General features: G+C 42.8%; 1 protein-coding gene across 1 annotated transcript in view; it reads right to left on the bottom strand.

The window, feature by feature from the left end:
- Positions 1 to 17641, bottom strand: part of RECK (reversion inducing cysteine rich protein with kazal motifs) — a 278973-nt gene that overhangs the window by 109260 nt on the left and 152072 nt on the right. Inside the window, exons 11-12 of the mRNA XM_083377076.1 lie at positions 16683 to 16895; positions 14018 to 14154 (exon numbers count right to left, since the gene is read on the bottom strand). Coding sequence (XP_083233202.1) covers positions 14018 to 14154; positions 16683 to 16895 — 350 coding nt within the window. The remainder of the gene's footprint in view (positions 1 to 14017; positions 14155 to 16682; positions 16896 to 17641) is intronic.

The following is a 17641-nucleotide window of genomic DNA, read 5'->3' as shown; positions in this document are numbered from 1 at the left end:
GCCTGTCTGAGGAGCCGGCGACCGTTACCCCACTCCCTGATTAAGCAATCTCAACAGTATTCAAAACCCACGTGGTATAGTTCAAGTAAAACAGGCCCAATACATTACATCCCTCCCCCATAGAATGTACACACATTATAATAAAACAATGGTTGAAAATAAACTACAGTAGTGTTATAAATGTTAGCAATAGTAGAGTTACTTTTTCTGAACAAGAAATAAAGTACAGCAGTCATACAAGCACTTACAATAATTCAATTACTTTAAAACAAAATCCTGCAAATAAGCTGGAGGCTTATGTGACCTTGCAGATCGCCTGGGGGATCCAGGCAACTCCCAGTCTACCAGCTTGCCTGCTGGGCTGGGTAGACCAGGTCTCATGAGTCTACGAGAGTCAGACTGACTCGAGTCCCTCTGGCCGGCCATTCCAGGTCGGCCCAAACCGTAGTCCATCTTTGCAGCAGAGTTAGCACAGCAGCTGTCTTGATCGGGCTGACTTTCCCCGTCAGGGGACCCATGTTGCACTCCCAGGCTTTGCCCATCTCCACCTCCCCATTGTACTGACTGCTAGAGTCCTCAGGGCACGTGAATTGCCCCGCTTAGCTGCCGGTTTCTGGCTCTAAGAGCGGAACTGTCATGACGTCCTCACTTTGTGGCCGTTCTGGGAACCACTTCCACAGCTGATCAATATGACGGCGAACGATTCACTCGCCATCCAGGGCCACCTCATACGAGAGGGTGAGACTTTGACAATTTTACCCGGCACCTATAAGTTCCCATGCCCATAGTTCCGGGCCCACCTTGCAACCCCCTCGGAAGTTTTGGGCGAGAGGTGTCTGCTGCCACCTGGTCTGGATGCAGCCTGTCCAGTTTAGTGATTAGTCTTCTTTCCCAGCGAAGCTCTGCTGGGCTCTTGCCTGTTGCTGTGCAAGGCGTAGTGTGCTGGCAAAGCAAAAAATCAGCCAGCCTGTGGTGCCAATCCCCAGTCACTATGCACTTGAGTGACTCCTTTGTGGTGCACACCATCTGTTTGGCCTGCCCGTTAGTCAAGGGGTAAAGGGAGCCGATGTAACATGTCTTATGAGGTTAGTCCTCAAGAAGGCTTGAAACTCTGCCACTGTGAACTGAGCCCTGTTATCGGATACTACGACGTCCGGCAACCCGTGTGTTGCAAAAAGGTTTCTAAGCATGTGGATGGTCCTAGCAGTAGCCATACTTGCGATTGGAAAAACTTCCAGCCATTTAGATTGGCTGTCGACCACTATCAAAAATTGCTGTCCCTGAAAGGGCCCAGCGAAGTTGATGTGAATCCTCGACCAAGGAGTATGTGTCTCCTCCCATATGTGGGCAGGAGCATGTGGCATTTCTGGCCTGGACTGTTGACACGTGTAACGCCCGTGAGCCTCGATAGCCTTATTTAACCCACGACACCATAGATAGCTTTGTGCTAATGCCTTCATCCAGATGATGCCCGGATGTCCCTCATGCAAATATTGAAGTACCCTGTCTCTTAATGAACTGGGAACAATGACCCTGCTCCCCCATAAAATACAACCCTTGTGAGCTGAAAGCTCATGTCTACGTGTGAAGTAGCTCTGGAACTTGGGTCCAGGACTCTTTCTAGCCACCCTGTGTGAATCTAGGATAGCACCCTGCTTAAAACCTTGTCTGCAGCAGTTTCTGCAGCCAGATCCATGGAGGGGAAACTCAGGCAAATCCTGAATGGACAAAATGCGAGCTGCTGGAGCCGGATCTGGCTCAATCTGTGGCAATGGCAACCGCCTGAGGCCGTCTGCGTGACCCATGTCTTTGCCGGGTTTGTGAACCAGCCTGAAGATGTAGGCTGACAAGAAGATGGACCATCTTAACATCCTCGGGAACAGAATTTGGGGTCTCTGCCTATCTGTAGTAAATAACCCCAAAAGTGGCTTATGGTCTGTGAAGTCTGTGAATTCCCTGCCATACCAGTAATCATAGAATATCTTCACCCCGGCCACAATGGCCAATGCCTCTTTGTCAATTTGCACGTAATTGCACTCGGCAGAGGACAATGTCCTTGAGTAATAGGCAATTGGGACTTGAGTCTCATCACTTTCCAAGTGACTTAAAACAGCCCCCACCCCACAAGGGGATGCGTCACAAGCAAGGCATACAGGCAATGATTCTTTAAAGCGAGTGAGCACTGAACTGGAAGACAGTAGTGACCTTACTGCCTTAAAACTGCTTTTTGTGAACCATGGTCCACTTCCATGGGGTGTTTTTGTCTAAGAGCTGGTATAACGGCTCTGCCACTGCGGCCTTGTTAGGAAGGAATGCATGGTAAACATTAAGGAGACCCAGGAATGCCTGAAGCTCTCCCTTTGACCTGGGGCTGGGTGCCAGCTAAATGGCTTTCAGCTTGGACTCGGCAGGGTGGATGCCTTCAGCATCAATATGGAAACCCAGGAACTCAGTAGAGGGGACCCCTATGCTACACTTATTCTTTTTAAGTTTAAGGCCCGCTTCGCGGAACCGTGGAAGGACAGCCTTGAGCCTCCTTGCAAGCACCTCAGTGGACTCATCGGCTATGAGCACATTGTCGAAGTAGAGGCAGACCCCCAGAATGCCCTTGAGCGTACGCTCCATAACACCTTGAAAAATGCCAGGGGCTACACTAACGCCAAATTGGAGGCGCTTTACTTTAAAAGCCCCCCTGTGCGTTACAATGGTTTGTGAAGCGGCTGTGGCCTCGTCCACAGGTAGCTGCTGATAAGCCTGTGTCAAATCTAACTTTGCAAAAACCGTACTCCCTTGCAGTGATGCCAAGATGTGGCTAACGACTGGCACCGGGGTACGCATGCTGCTTAAGTGCCTGGTTAATGGTGCACTTGTAATCAGCACAAATCCTGGCCTCCCCATTGGCCTTAAGTGGTGTGACAATTGGGGTTTCCCATTCACCCCCATCTACGGGCTGTAGTACCCCCTATTCAACTAGCTTATCCACTTCAGCATCTATCTTATGTTTAAGCACAAATGGCACTCTGCGGGGTTGATTCTGATAGGCATTATGGCAGGGTCAAGTTTAAAGGCTATCGGAGAGTCCTTGTACGTTCCAAGGCTAGTGTCAAAAACATCCGTGAACTCCTCGCATACTGCCGCCAAGTTCGTCATTTGTGTCCGATGGATTCCAGTGACCTGGATGCCCAGAGCATCAAACCAATCAAGCCCTATCAAGCTCATTCTCTCACCTTCCACTACAATAACATCCAGAGGCCCTGAAAACCCCTTGAACTTGACAGCCAGTGTGGCCTTGCCCTTGATGGCGACTCGAGAGTTCTGGAAGTCAGTCAGGATAATGTCGGATGGCCTAAGCTTGGCCCCCCTCTTGCTGAGGTTGCAGACGAAATGGAAGGTTTCAAGTGAAATGATGTACACGGCTGAACCAGTGTCCAGTTCCATCCTGCAAGGGACGCCTTGAAGCTCGACCTGAAGTCGGAGTTTGGGCTTAAGAGGGCAGCGAGCTCCTGTGTAGCAAATGCTCCAGCGGCTGGAACAAAACCCTATGCTAAACTGCCCCAAGGCCCCGGTACCTCCTGATCGGAATGTCCAATTGGCGGTCCTTCTGTCAACCTCTACAGACTGAAGCGATGTTTCCGGTCTTCCCGCAGGCCCAACACGTACGTGGCTGTCCAGAACCTACAGTCCATGCATTGGTGGCGGCCGCCACAACCTGGACACCAAGAGAAGGGAATTGCCTTGTAAGTAGTCCTTTGTTGTTGGTCATTGTGCCGTTGTTGGTCGTTGTGCCATTGAAGCTTGTCCATTTCATGGTTGCTGTCAACATCTTCTGTAAGTTCAGTGTCCTCGTGGTGGATGGCCTCCTTGTGCTGAGTGCTTTTGGTGGGCCGCATGGCTTTCATGGCCCTGCCGGAGGCTTCATCCACCATGATCTCTTTTAAGGCTTCCTGGAGCAAGAGAGTCTCTTTAGAAAAGAGTTTCTGCTGCAGCTCTCTGCTCCGAAGTCAACAGATGAGCTAGTCTCGAAGCCTTTCTTCTAAATTGGTGAATTGGTACAAACGTGAAACTTGTCTCAATGCCATGATGAACTTTGTTGCAGTTTCATCCAGCTGCTGAACTCTCTGTTCGAATGCGTGCCTCCAAACTATTACCAATAGCTTGGGCTGGAAATGCTTGCCGAGCCGTTTCTTCAGGTCTGCGAACGTTACAGACTCCAGCTGCACCAGTGTGACCGAGTTCTCCGCGATATCAAAGGTTGCAGGCCCGCAGACGCACAGGAGCGTTGCAGCCTTCAGGCAGTCTTCACCAACTTGGTTGGCATCGAGGTAGTTTTCGACCCTCGAGATGTACGACGCCCATCTCTCTGGATGAGTGACATCAAATTCCTCAAGCTTTCCAACCTTCGCCAACTCAGGAAGTCTTCTTGGCTTGGGCTTCTCTTCTTCCTTGTCCTGCTCCTTTGTAGGCCCTGGGACTGATCCGCAGGGCTGGTGGTCACTAGCGTGGCAGTGCTAGGACGACCAAGGGGGGGGGACACGTTCCCTGCCAGGCGCTTTGGCTAGCCCACAGGTCGGCAACCTGCGGCTCCGGAGCCGCATGCGGCTCTTTGAGCCGTCTCTTGCGGCTCCCAGCCGCCCGGTGCGCGCGCACCTCTTCCAACGGGCAGTGGTGCGCGCGCACCTCTCCAAATGGAGAGTGGCACCGCCCGTTTGAAGAGGTGCACGCGCACCTCCCCAAACCTTTGGAGAGGTGCGCGCGTACCTCCGCGCGAATGGGCAGCGGTGCCGCTCTTTGAGGAAGCTGCCGCGGCCCGTCTGTGAAGCTGGCGAAAGCAGCTGTGAAGCTGCCGCTTTCGGCAGCTTCCTCAAAGAGCGGCGCCGCTGCCCCTTCGCACGGAGGTACGCGCGCACCTCCCCAAAGGTTTGGGGAGGTGCGCGCGCACCTCCGGTCGTTCGGAGAGGTGCGCGCGCACCTCTCGGAATGGGCAGGGGCGCCGCTCTTTGCGGAAGCTGCCGCGGCCCGTCTGCAAAGCTGCCGAAAGCGGCAGCTTTGCAGACGGGCCGTCGCCATCGGGCAACCGGGAACCGGTTCCATCTCATTTTTAAAAAAATGGCAGCTGCGTGCGTCCGCGCAAAAAAACTTTTTGCGCATGCGCGTGCATGGACACACGCACGCGGCTCCCTCTTTTTTTAATTTGTGATGGAACCGGTTCCCAGTGGCTCTTTTTCTTTTTTAGGTTGCCGACCCCTGGGCTAGCCTCACCACCTAGTGACTTCTGAAGGAGCAGGGTCGCACTTTCATTGCCAGTGTTGTGTATTGGGTTCTTTGCAGCAAGCAGAAGACGAGGCAAAAGAGTTTAGGCAGGAACATGCTTTATTGAATACAGGAACTGAACTGTTAACCAAGGCTTCTATGCAGCTATTTATACTCTGGCCATTAGGTGGCGGCCAATAGGTTTGAAGGAACCTATTGCCACCCTAGAGCCAAGCAATAGTGGTCCTGGAGACTGCCTGTCTGAGGAGCCGGCGACTGTTACCCAATTCCCTGATTAAGCAGTCTCAACAGCATTCAAAACCCACGTGGTACAGTTCAAGTAAAACAGGCCCAATACATTACAAATCACCAGGACCAGATGGATTACGTCCCAAAGTTCTGAAGGAGCCAGCAGATTTGTTCTTGGGACTACTGAACCATATCTTTCAAAGTTCCTGGAGCCTCAGGGAACTTTTCCAGAGGACTGGAAAAAAGCTGATGTGGGGAGACAAGGAAAAGACAAAAAGTAATGGATGGAAACTTATCAAAGAAAGATCCAACCTAGAATTAATAAGTAATTTCCTGAAAGTGAGAATAATTAATCAATGGAACAACTTGCCTCCAGACGTTGTGGGTGCAGGCAATCCTCAACTTATAACCACAATTGAGCTCAAAATTTCTATAGCTGAGTGAGACATTGGTTAAGTGAATTTTGCACCATTTTACGACCTTTCTTGCCACAATTGTTAAATGAATCATTGCAGTTGTTAAGTTAGCAACATGGTTGTTAAATGAATCTGACTTTCCCGTTGACTTTTCTTGTCAGAAGTTTACAAAAGGTGTTCACATGACCCCAGGACACGGCAAGCATTATAAATATGAACCAGTTGCCAAACATCCACATTTTGATCACATGATCATGGGGATGCTGCAATGGTCTTAAATGTGAAAAAAGGTTATAACTTACTTTTTGCAAAGCCGGTGTAACTGTCAGGTCCCTATCGAAACACTGCCATTCTGAGGGGAGGGAGACTGTTACTTGGGGATTTAAGAATTTGCTGCTTTTGCTTTGATGTAAATGATGTCTACTCAAGGCAATGAACAGGAATAAACCAAGTGATGGGTGAAGTCTACGCCAAGGCTTACCCAGGTGCGAACTCCACCGGATGGTTGGAGGAAGCTGCGAGCCTAGGGGGCTCATCTAAATCTAGACTGTCCATAGGTGTTGGGAAGAAAGACGATTAGGAAGGAGGATGAAAGGAGTCACCCTCATCTGAGACAGCCACTGGCAGGGATGGAGGGAGGAGCTGGAAGTGCTGGGATGGAAAGGCCCCTGGGCTAGACTGGCTGAAAAAATGGAACCCACGGGTGGATTGGAGGAGGGGACTATTGAAATTCCCACTGAGGGACAAACCCCCATGTAATGCAGGGTACCCCAACAGGCACTACACTGAGACATCGGAGCAGCAGTGCAAGAGAAAGACCTCCCAACCATCCCTAAAGGTAAAGGTAAAGGTTTCCCCGCACATGCGTACTAGTCGTTTCCGACTCTAGGGGCCGGTGCTCATCTCCATTTCAAAGCTGAAGAGCCAGCACTTGTCCGAGGATGTCTCTGTAGTCATGTGGCCGGCATGACTAGATGCCAAAGGCACATGGAACGCTGTTACCTTCCCACTGTAGTGGTCCCTATTTTCTACTTGCATTTTTACGTGCTTTCGAACTGCTAGGTTGGCAGAAGCTGGGACGAGTAACAGATGCTCACTCTGCACTCAGGATTTGACCCGCCAAACTGCCGACCATCTGGTCAACAAGCTCAGTGTCCTAACCCACTGAGCCACCGCATCCGTTAACCATCCCTAGGGAACACCAAAACCTAAGGGATGTGTTTAGCAATCAGATAAGCTTCCTCCCCACTGACCCACAGACTGTGCCATTGAGATCATCCCAGGGGTCAAATTACCGAAGCTTCAGCTTCGATGATCCCAAGAAAATTAGATGAATTACATGCCTTCATTGACAAAAACCAGGTCTTTATTCAGCTGGCCCAACCTAGGTGGCTGTCCCTGTTCTGTTTAGAGAGAAAAAAGATGGCACTCTTCATCTCTGTGTTGACTATCAAGGCCTAAATGCAGTGTGTGTGGAAAATGTATACCACTTTCCCTTAATAAAAGACATATTGGCCCACCTGGCCAAGGGGAGGATTTTTTCGAAATTGGACTTACAAAAGGCTTACTACTGCGTTAGGATTAGAGAGAGGGAATGAATGGAAGACTGCTTTCAACTGTCCGCTTGGTTGCTTTCAATTCTAGATGCTTCCATTCAGACTGCAAGGGATGCCCTCAGTGTTCATGCAGTTGATACACAACGTACTACATGAGCACCTGTACAAAAGGGTGCTAGTGTATCTTGATGACATCTTAATTTACACAGAGATGAAAGCTGAATATGTGAAACTGGTCAGAGCCATTTTAAAGAAGCTCCATGCTGCCAAACCTAATGTCAAATGGTCCAAATGTGAGTTTCATCAAGACAAAATTGACTATCTGGGGTAACAGATCTCTCACGAGAGAGTGGAAATGGACCCAAAAAAAGTATGGGCAGTGCTAGAGTGGGTGCCACGATGCACCAGAAAGCAGCTGCAAAATTTCCTGGGATTTGCCAACTTTTACCAGGAATTCAACCCCTATTTTGCTCAGATAGCCTTCCCTATCACCAATCTGCTGAAAACAATGGAGATGGATAAACCAAACTCTGCTGCATTTCAGCCCTGCTGCTGAAATGGAATGCCAGGAAGCATTCAAAAACCTCAAGTGGCTTTTCGAAACAATGCTAAACAGCCAGACCCAAAAAACCTTTTCTCATCCAAGCTGATGCCAATGATGTAGCAGTAGGGGCTGCATTGTTGCACAACAATGAGCAGCATCAGCTGCAACCATGCGCTTATACGTCAAAAAAAAAACTGAGCGAAACTGAACAACACTGGGCCATGTGGGAGAAGGAAGCATATGCTGTTAGGTGGGTGCTCCTCTCCTGGAGACACTTCTTAGAAGAAAGTAAAAACCGATTCCAGGTGTGGACTGATAACAAGAACCTGGAATCACTAAAAAACCTCCCAAAAGCTATCCTCTAAGCAAGCTCAATAGCCCCAATACTTCCAACGATTCATTTTCACCCTACGTTATTTACCGGGGGGGGGGAGAATTTCCTGGCAGACGCTTTATCTCGAATGCCTCAATACAATAGCTCCAAGGCAGAAATAGTTAAGCCTTTGCTCCCATCATACCAACTGGTAGCCAGGTAATCACAAGGGCTCAGTGAAAAGAATACGTGCCAATGAACAGTCATGAAAGCAACTTTCAAAAAAGCCCTGGAAGGAGAAGTGGTTTTCTAGTCACAAGAATGTCTGCTTCATTCAGGAGGGACTGGCATGAGTGAGTGGAAAATTGTATGTGCCAGCCACCCAGAGATTTAAAATATACAGGCTTGCTATGACTCCAAACTGGCAGGGCACTTTGGTTTCATGAAAATTCTGCACCTTTTCTAGAGGTAGTTTTGGTGGCCCTCTCTCAAAAAGGACATTGAAAGCTACATCTCCAAGTGCCCTATTTGTGCAGTGGCAAAGCAGAGACAAGAGAAAACACTGGGGCTCCTTCAAACAGTGGCCGAGCCATCAGCAACCTGGAGAGAGATCTCTATGGACTTTATTGTAGAATGTCCTGAAAGTGTGGGAAATACTGTGATCTGGGTGGTGACTGATTTGTTCTCCAAGCAAGTACATTTTATCCCTTGTCAAAAAATTCTCACTGCTAAGGAACTAACAAAAATGTTCTTACACCACATTAACCACCTACATGGAACACCACAACTAATTATTTCTGACAGAAGAATCTAATTCACATCTAAGTTCTGGAGAGCGTTTTTGAATTTTTTAGGTAATGATCAAGGACTCAGTTCTAGTCACCATCCGCAAATGAATGGGGGGACAGAATAAATGAACTCAGTCTGGAACCTCCAGTGCTTTATAAACAACACTGTGCATACCAGCACCAATTTTTCACCTTTCCAAGTGGCGACACAGCAGGACTTTCACCCTGTTGCCTAAGTCATTAAGGAAAGTTCACCCTGTTTTCCACTGTAGTTTGTTGAAAAAGGAAATGGTTTCCCCTTTAAAGCCAACGCCTGCACCAATGCCTAAACTGTTTATGGTAGAAGGGAAACAGCATTCTGAGATTAGGGAATCCTTGTCTCACGCACACACAGGGGAACCACTCAATAACTAATAGGATGGAAAGACTTCCTGGGGGCCCAAAATGAATAGGTACATAAGAAGCACATTAAAGCCCCTAGATTGGTGTTCACCCCAGCTATCATGGCGAGACAGATGAAAGAAACCGAACCTCTGATTTCCTAGTCCAATTTCACTTCATCTGGAGACCCAAAGAGGTCAGAAAGTTGCCCTGGAGAGGCAAGGAGGAGGAAGGGAAATCTTGGGAGTTCGGAGCCAACGGCAGTTGGCCCAAACAGACCAAAGAAACTCTTCAAATAGGCGGGAGAAAAGCTGCCGGCAACTATGCAGACAGCCCAAGAAGAAGGGAAGAGCCGCAGCAGCGCTGCCAAACAGCTGACTGCCAACAACATGTTTGATCTGGGTGAGATTTATGTTTATTTCTCTTCCCTATGGACTTTTAAAATATAATTCCCTGAATTGGATAACTTTTGAAAGTAAAACAACCCAGGAAGACTTGGGAAGAAGACAGTTAAGAGCAGCAAGAAATTTGGAATGGGGGAACAAAATTAAGGAATACAAAAATATGCAGAAAACATTTGAGATTGATTGAAAAGAAAAAAAATGATAATCTGTTGTTGGCTAATTCTTTTGATTTGGGAAGATTTTTTTACTTTGTTGTGAAAGAGTATTTTAAATAAAAGTTTTACTACTGAATAGAGACACTATAACTAATGAGGACATCTAGTGGTGAAGGAAGATACTACAATAATACAGAAAAATCAGAAGTGATGACCTTGAAACAATACCTGTGCTAAACAAAGAAAATCCAGTGTTTCTACAAAAGAAAAAACAAACACTTTTTAAACTACATCTTTCAACATTAGACATAACTATTATAGAAACTATTTACAGACAGGGATTTTTTTTCTTTTCTTTCTTTCTCTTTCTTTCTCTAATATCTTCAAACTGACAGAAATATTTGGATTAGACCTATGAAGTTGGTGTTTTTTATTTTGCTGGATTATAGCTTAAAGTAGTTGGCTTTTTTATTTTTTTATTTTTTTTAAAAAAAACTTGGATTAGCATAAAGCAGTTGGCTCCCTTTTAAACCTGGATTACATCCTAAGGCAGTTGGCTTCTTTTTAAATTTGGATTATAGCCTAAAGCAGTTGGCTTTTTTTCCCCTTTCTCTTCTCCCTGTGGGTTATAGCGTAAAGCAGTTGGCTCCCTGTTAAACTTGGAATATAGCCTAAAATAGTTGGCTCCCTTTTAAAGTTGGATTTTAGCCTAAAACAGTTGGCTCTTTTTAAAGTTGGATTACAGCCTAAAGCAGTTGGCTTCTTTTTAAATTTGGATTATAGCCTAAAGCAGTTGGCTTTTTTCCCTTTCTCTTCTCCCTGTCGGTTATAGCGTAAAGCAATTGGCTCCCTTTTAAACTTGGATTATAGCCTAAAATAGTTGGCTCCCTTTTAAAGTTGGATTTTAGCCTAAAGCAGTTGGCTTTTTTTTTCTTTCTCTTCTCCCTGTGGATTTACAAAATTTGCCTGATCGAACAATGAGTGCACCAAACCTTACTAAAATTACAAAAAAACCTGCCTCTGCAACCTCTTCTGGAACATCTAGTCCAGCAAGTCAGAGATCTATTGAAGCAATGTTACAACGAGAGAAGGCAAACAATCTCCAAAAAGAGATGCATGCGACTTTACAACTAATGCAAGAAATGATGCAGAAGAACGATCAAGAAACAAAAAGCAATCTTGATAAGCTAAACGAACAAATGCTTGACATAAAGACAGAATTTGAGGTTTACCACAAATGATCCTTAAAAATGAACAAAGAATTCAGAAGGTGGAAGATCAATCAGAAGATACTGGGGGGGGGAATTGAAGCACTAATGACAGAGAATTAAAGATTAGAACAAAACCTAGAAGGTACGGTTGCTGCTTTGGAAATGGAGAAGGCGGTACATTATTTGAGATTCCAGAACATACCCAAAGATAAAGAGGGAAATATTTACAAATGCAAGTGAGATATGATAAAGACATTAAACAGTATGGATTTTACAAAGAGCAGACTATGTTTGACCAGACATTACTAATTTCCAACAAAAACTTAATTAAATCTGAAAATGGAAGACAAACAGGTAAAAGAAACAATGATAATATGGGCAAAAATTTTGGATATAATATAGATTTAGAGAAGTGGCAAAGTTTGTGGGAAAGAAACTATAAATTGACAATGTCAGCCTCCTATAAAGAAAACCTATACAAAATGTTTTATAGATGGCACTTGCCACCAACAAGATTAGCAAAAATGTTTAAAAATATGCCAGAGAAATGTTGGAAATGTAAACACAAACCAGGTTCTTATTATCATATGTGGTGGACATGTGTTAAAGCAAGGAGATATTGGACAATAATCCACACTTAGTTAGAAAAAATGTTAGAAAAACACAGAGTATAAACCTGCAATTTTTTTACTAGGTATAATGCCAGAAAAATTTGATAAGCAAAGTACATATTTGATTCTACATGTGATAACCGTGGCAAGAATTATATTTGCACAATATTGGAAGAACAAAGAAATACCACCAGAAGAAATAATCAAAGAAATATTAAGACTGTGCGGAAATGCAGACTTACTTTAAGATTGAAAGAAAAAGAAGAAACAGAATATTTTCAAATTTGGGACCTATTTTACAAATGGTTAGAGAAAAGATTTAGGGATTAGGAATTTAATTAGTGAATAAGATACTCAGACAACACGTTTTTGTTGAATAATTATTATTGAACTCTGTTAAAAAAATAATAAAACTTTTTTTTAAAAAAAGCCCCTAGACTGTTTAAGCACTTCCATGATCAGTACCCGGATAAACCAAAATGATTCTAATCTTTGTTTTCTTATTCCCTGTTTATTATTTTGTCTGCTCCAGTCACAACTCTCCTTCTTTTAGGCGGGCAGCATGTCAGGTCCCTTTCGGGATGCTGCCATTCTGAGGAGGGGAACTGTTATTTGGGGATTTCAGAATTTGTTGCTTTTGTTTTGATGTATCTGTATGAGAAATAGGGAGAAAGGAATGGGCCATCCTTTTTGGCCAATTTCAGCCTGTTACCCAGGCTACGACGCCAAGAAGATGACGTTATTACCTTCTCATCCCAGGGTTCTCATAACACGTTCATGCAGTGGTGGGATTCAAATATGTGAACAACCAGTTGTCTGTGTGGATGCCGCTTCCAAAAATCCATTCTGGGCCTAGGCAACAAAAAATTAGCTACCGGTTCTACCAAAGTGGTGCGAATCAGCTGAATCCCACCATTGCCGTAATGCCGGCGGATTGGCTCCTGATGGACTGGGCCTGAGGTATTGGGGTAGGGTTTGAACAAAGGGGAAATTAGCTTAACGATTCACATGGGAACTTCAGATCCCACCTGGCTTCTTTGCAATCACTTTCCCTCAGTAAAAGTTCCTCTTGAAATAATGCTTGTTTCAAGAGTCATGCTTTCCTGAAAAGATAGCTGAGGCAGGACCTTACAGTAACTCTGAATGGTCACTAAATAAACTGTTGTAAGTCGAGGATTACTTGTACTTTATCACTGGACAGTATGGCTGGCTCAGGAATTCTGGCAGTTGAAACCCACAAGTCATAAAAGTGCCATCATTCCCCCTCTTTGGTACAGGGTATAAGATCTCCTGCTTGGGCAGGGGTTTGACCAAAAGATCTCCAAGATCCCTTCCAACTGTGTTTTTGTATATCTATAACCTGTTAAAAGGTGACAACTTACACTTCCAAGGAGCACTATAAATTTGACCCTATTGCTGTGCACTTGAAAAATAGCAGACAGAAATAATCACTGTAACAGAAGGGGAGGATGACATTTATGGATGAATTCTGAACCAAATCTTGTATCATAATGTCAGTTACATTCCGAAGAATCAGAAATTCTTTGCAGGAGTGAAGTCTGGATTTATCCTATCTGAAGATGAATAAGTTACTGTTCTAATGGATGCTATAAAATGTAAGAGGCAGAAGATAAAATAGGTTGGAATAATGGTGTGCTGGATGCTTGGGAAATCAAAATTTGGGGCAGAAATTTTGGAAGAGTCTGTCAAATAAAATAAATAATATAATAGCCTAGAAAATCTAAACACAGAAGGAACATTAAAAAGCTCAAGAAAAATGAACCAATCATAGTATCACTGTAACAAAGAAATAGGAACAAATTATGGTGACTATACTTAAAAGGAAGTACAATACATACAAGGTGAAAGACTGCCAATTAAAATACCACTTTTAAGATTTTAGAACAGAGCTCTGCATAGGCTAAAAAGAACTCTGTATGTGACCATTGTGAAGAACCAGCAATATTGGAATCACAAAATGGCACTATTATAAAGGTAATTAAACTGAATGACAATAAAATAATTATAAATTGTAATTATCCTAGGCTTTTGATCCCATTGGTTTTTTGGTTAAGCCTAGAAAACTGTAAACTGCTTTGAATTCTAAATGTTTTATTGGGCCTGTTCTTCAGTACTTACGAAGGTAGGTATCTAACGGTATGCAAGTCTCCAAATCATCAGCTGGAGATAAAAGTTCACAGATGCTTTCAGCCATATGTCCCTCAGGAAATTTGCTTAAGTCTCCACATTTTTTGAGAATTTCTACACAATCTGACCTTCAAGAAAACAAAATGTTTGCACATTATATATGGCACAATATTTCAAACTAAAAAGAAAAGCACACAGGTGCACATATAAAAAGAATATACAATTTTAAAAACAAATATCAATGAACCTAAGTGTTATACATACTGTATATTCTTACATATGTAACATTAGGTCTCTATAAAGCACATGAAAGAGGTGTTTTGGAATGTATGGAACCACGTAATTTTTTAAAATCCTTCCATAGCTGCCACACAAGTCTGAAAAAAGACACAACTAATTAAATATTAGAAAACAAATTTGTATCATCTGACCCATCCACTATGATAATTAAGTTCGCAGATGATACGACTGTGGTGGGTCTTATTACAGGTGGGGATGAGACAGCATACAGGGCGGAGGTACAAAAACTACCCATATGGTATAGTAACAACAACTTGCACCTGAACATCGGCAAGACGAAAGAGATGGTGCTAGACTTCCGGAGAAAAAAGGAGGAGCCTGCCCCACTTTACATCGGGGAGGACTGTGTAGAGAGAGTTTCCTCCTTTAAATTTCTGGTAGTCTACCTCTGTGAAGATCTGACCTGGAAAGTTAACACAACCCAGGTGGCTAGAAAGGCTTCACTTTCTCAGGGTCTTGCGGAAGAACAGGGTAGAACAACGGCTAATGACCCTCTTTTACTGGTCTACTATAGAGAGCGTCCTCTCATATGGTATTGTGGTTTGGTATGCTGGTCTGACAGCCACGGATAGGAAAGTATTACAGAGGCTGGTGAGAACAGCACAAGACATTGTGGACTGTTCCCTGACACCACTGGATGACATCGCCAGGGCTCGTTGCCTTGAAAGAGTGAGGAAAATTCTCAGGGATGACTCACACCCTGGACGGTATCTCTTTACTCTCCTACCATCGGATAGGAGATATAGGAGTATAGCCAGCTGCACCAACAGGCTGAAAAACAGCTTTTATCCGTGGGCTGTTAGGCTTTTGAACAGGAAATAATTTTTATAAACTTTATGCAGAATTGACTTGCGAGGCCGGTGTGTGGTGCAATTAGTTCACATGGTGTAATAAGATGGAGGGTTTTTTGTCACTGTGAGTTGGGGGGTGGGAGCACGAAGTGAGGCTCAGCTAATCTCAATGTATACATGGCTGTACTTTGATAATAAAGGTTCATTCTATTCTATTGTAGGCCTTTCCATGTGTTCCAAATCACCTCCTTCTGGAGATTTGCCCTATATAATATGTATGTTTGCAAAAAAAAACCTGCTAATGAATTTAGCAGCTTAAATTATTTATTCTACAATAAATTACCATATAGCATAAATCTTGAACTTTTACATAAGCAGTAAACTATGCATTATCACATTGCATGTGGGATTTCCATTAAAATTATTTTACTTATTAGATTTATTTGCCCCCCATCTTGCCTCATGGCAAAAATTATAGAGGCAGGGGGATCCAATAACTTCATTCTAAATGCAAATATATAGATTTTCTGCCAGTTCTTATTGTACTGGTATTTTTCCAATTAAAAACATCTGGTATGAACTCTCAGACTATGAGTCCTTTACAATTCATGAATTTGTCCAAAAATTATGCTCAGAGTAATTCACCAGTATGCAGACTAGAAGTTCAGCCGAAGTATTTTATGTACATTGCACAGAACATTATTTGACTGTCTGCAGGCTTATTCTTCTCCACAATTTCATAGGTTTTGGTTCTGCACAGCAGAACCTGACTAGACCCTATTCAATTGCATAATATATTAGGTTTATACAGTTTACTAAAAAAAATCTGTAAAAAAGGAATTTTGTAGCCATCTTATCTGAAAGTCAAACCTGAACCTGGTTTGATAACCCTGATTTGCACAAACATTTGAAACCAATTGTTGTTTGAATTTCCAAACATATCACATTGTTGCTTTTGTGCTTTCTTCTACTTGCTCAACTCTCCATTCTATATTTGCAAACAAATTACAAATTAATTTATATTTTTATTTAAATATAAATAAAATATGCTTTAATAATTAAGAATAATTTTGGATCAGTTTTAGAACAAAATGCTGAAGCTTTATTTGTTGGAAATGCACTAATTAGTTCTAATCTCAGCTTTGCTTTCTACTTTCTTCATTTTGTTACTGAAATTACAATTTTTAAATACTACTGTTGTTTAATTTTCCTTATTCTATATGCACATTCAACTGAAAATTAACCCTCTTTGTGCAATCATCTAAATATTTAAAGAAAAAATGAGAATGTTGTTCTTGCTTCGACAGAGAATCAAGAACAAGCACACAGTGGTTTTCTCCAACACTCTCAAGATCTCCAAACAATCAGCTGAAAATTCTGAAGGACAGCTGCCCTTACATTAGCCTGATGATTACAGGGTTCTTATAAGATATGATGTATTAGCATACTTGCCTCTACAGTTTTCAACTGAAAGTATGGAAGTACATGGAACCCCTTTTGTTATCTAGTCTTAACATTAAGGAAAAGGCCTGAAAGAAGCTATTAAATGCTAAAAATCGACTTACTTGCAAATAATACTTCCTCTAGATTTACTATGACAAGGTTTAATTTGCAGTGAACAAGCAACTGCCTTCCACATTTCTGGTTGACATTTTTTAATATCAAGTACAGGGATATTTATAAAAGGCATCTTAATGCTTCCTTTTTCCCAGAGTTTCATATCATTCATAGCTCCTTGATCTGACTGGGCATTGCAGCTCCTGAAGAGTTCAGTAGGCCTTCAAGGAAAATGTCATACAAACAGAAGTCAACAATAATGTCATGATCTTTAGATAAAGATAATAAAAATAATAGGGTACATTCTTAGATAAAAAGCTGGATTTTGCCTAAAATAAAGAAAATGGACTGATGTATATTATTAATTAATTATGTACCATCATGTCATTTTTCAACTTCTAGCAACCAAATAGATTTTCTGTATATATTTATATTTATATAAATATATTTACATCTATTCCTAATCTGCTCTTTCAAGTTTCCCAAAAGTGATTTTATGCTTTACATAATAAAAAGATTTTTTGCAATCAAATGCTAAATTTAAAATATTGAGCCAAATTATTTGATTTCAATAATAGAACTGCATTAAAAATGTATAAAAAAAGCTAGACTTTGAAAAGAATTTCAGAAAGAACATACGTTAAAACAGGAAATGAAAGCATTACCTAGAGTTAAGTTATTTTGAATATTTTATTTTTAAAAATCAGAAAGAGAAGCTAAATACACAAAGAATTTCATTAAGATCATAAATGTATATTTCTGGAAACTCATCTAAATGAATGCATACAATTACAGAAGTACAATTATATATTTGTGATACAATCAACATTTAAAGATTCTTAGATTGGAACTTCATAGAACTGAATTATAGATCAGGCATGTCAAACTCGCCATGTCACGTGACATCGCACGACGTATTGCGACTTTTCCCCCATTGCCGGCAATGGGGTGAGCGCAGTTTCGGCAT

This window comes from Vipera ursinii (assembly GCF_947247035.1).
Source record: "Vipera ursinii genome assembly, chromosome: Z".
NCBI classification, from domain to species: Eukaryota; Metazoa; Chordata; class Lepidosauria; order Squamata; family Viperidae; genus Vipera; species Vipera ursinii.
Note: the sequence above shows the minus strand (reverse complement) of the source record. Positions and strands in the feature narration are given on the sequence as shown.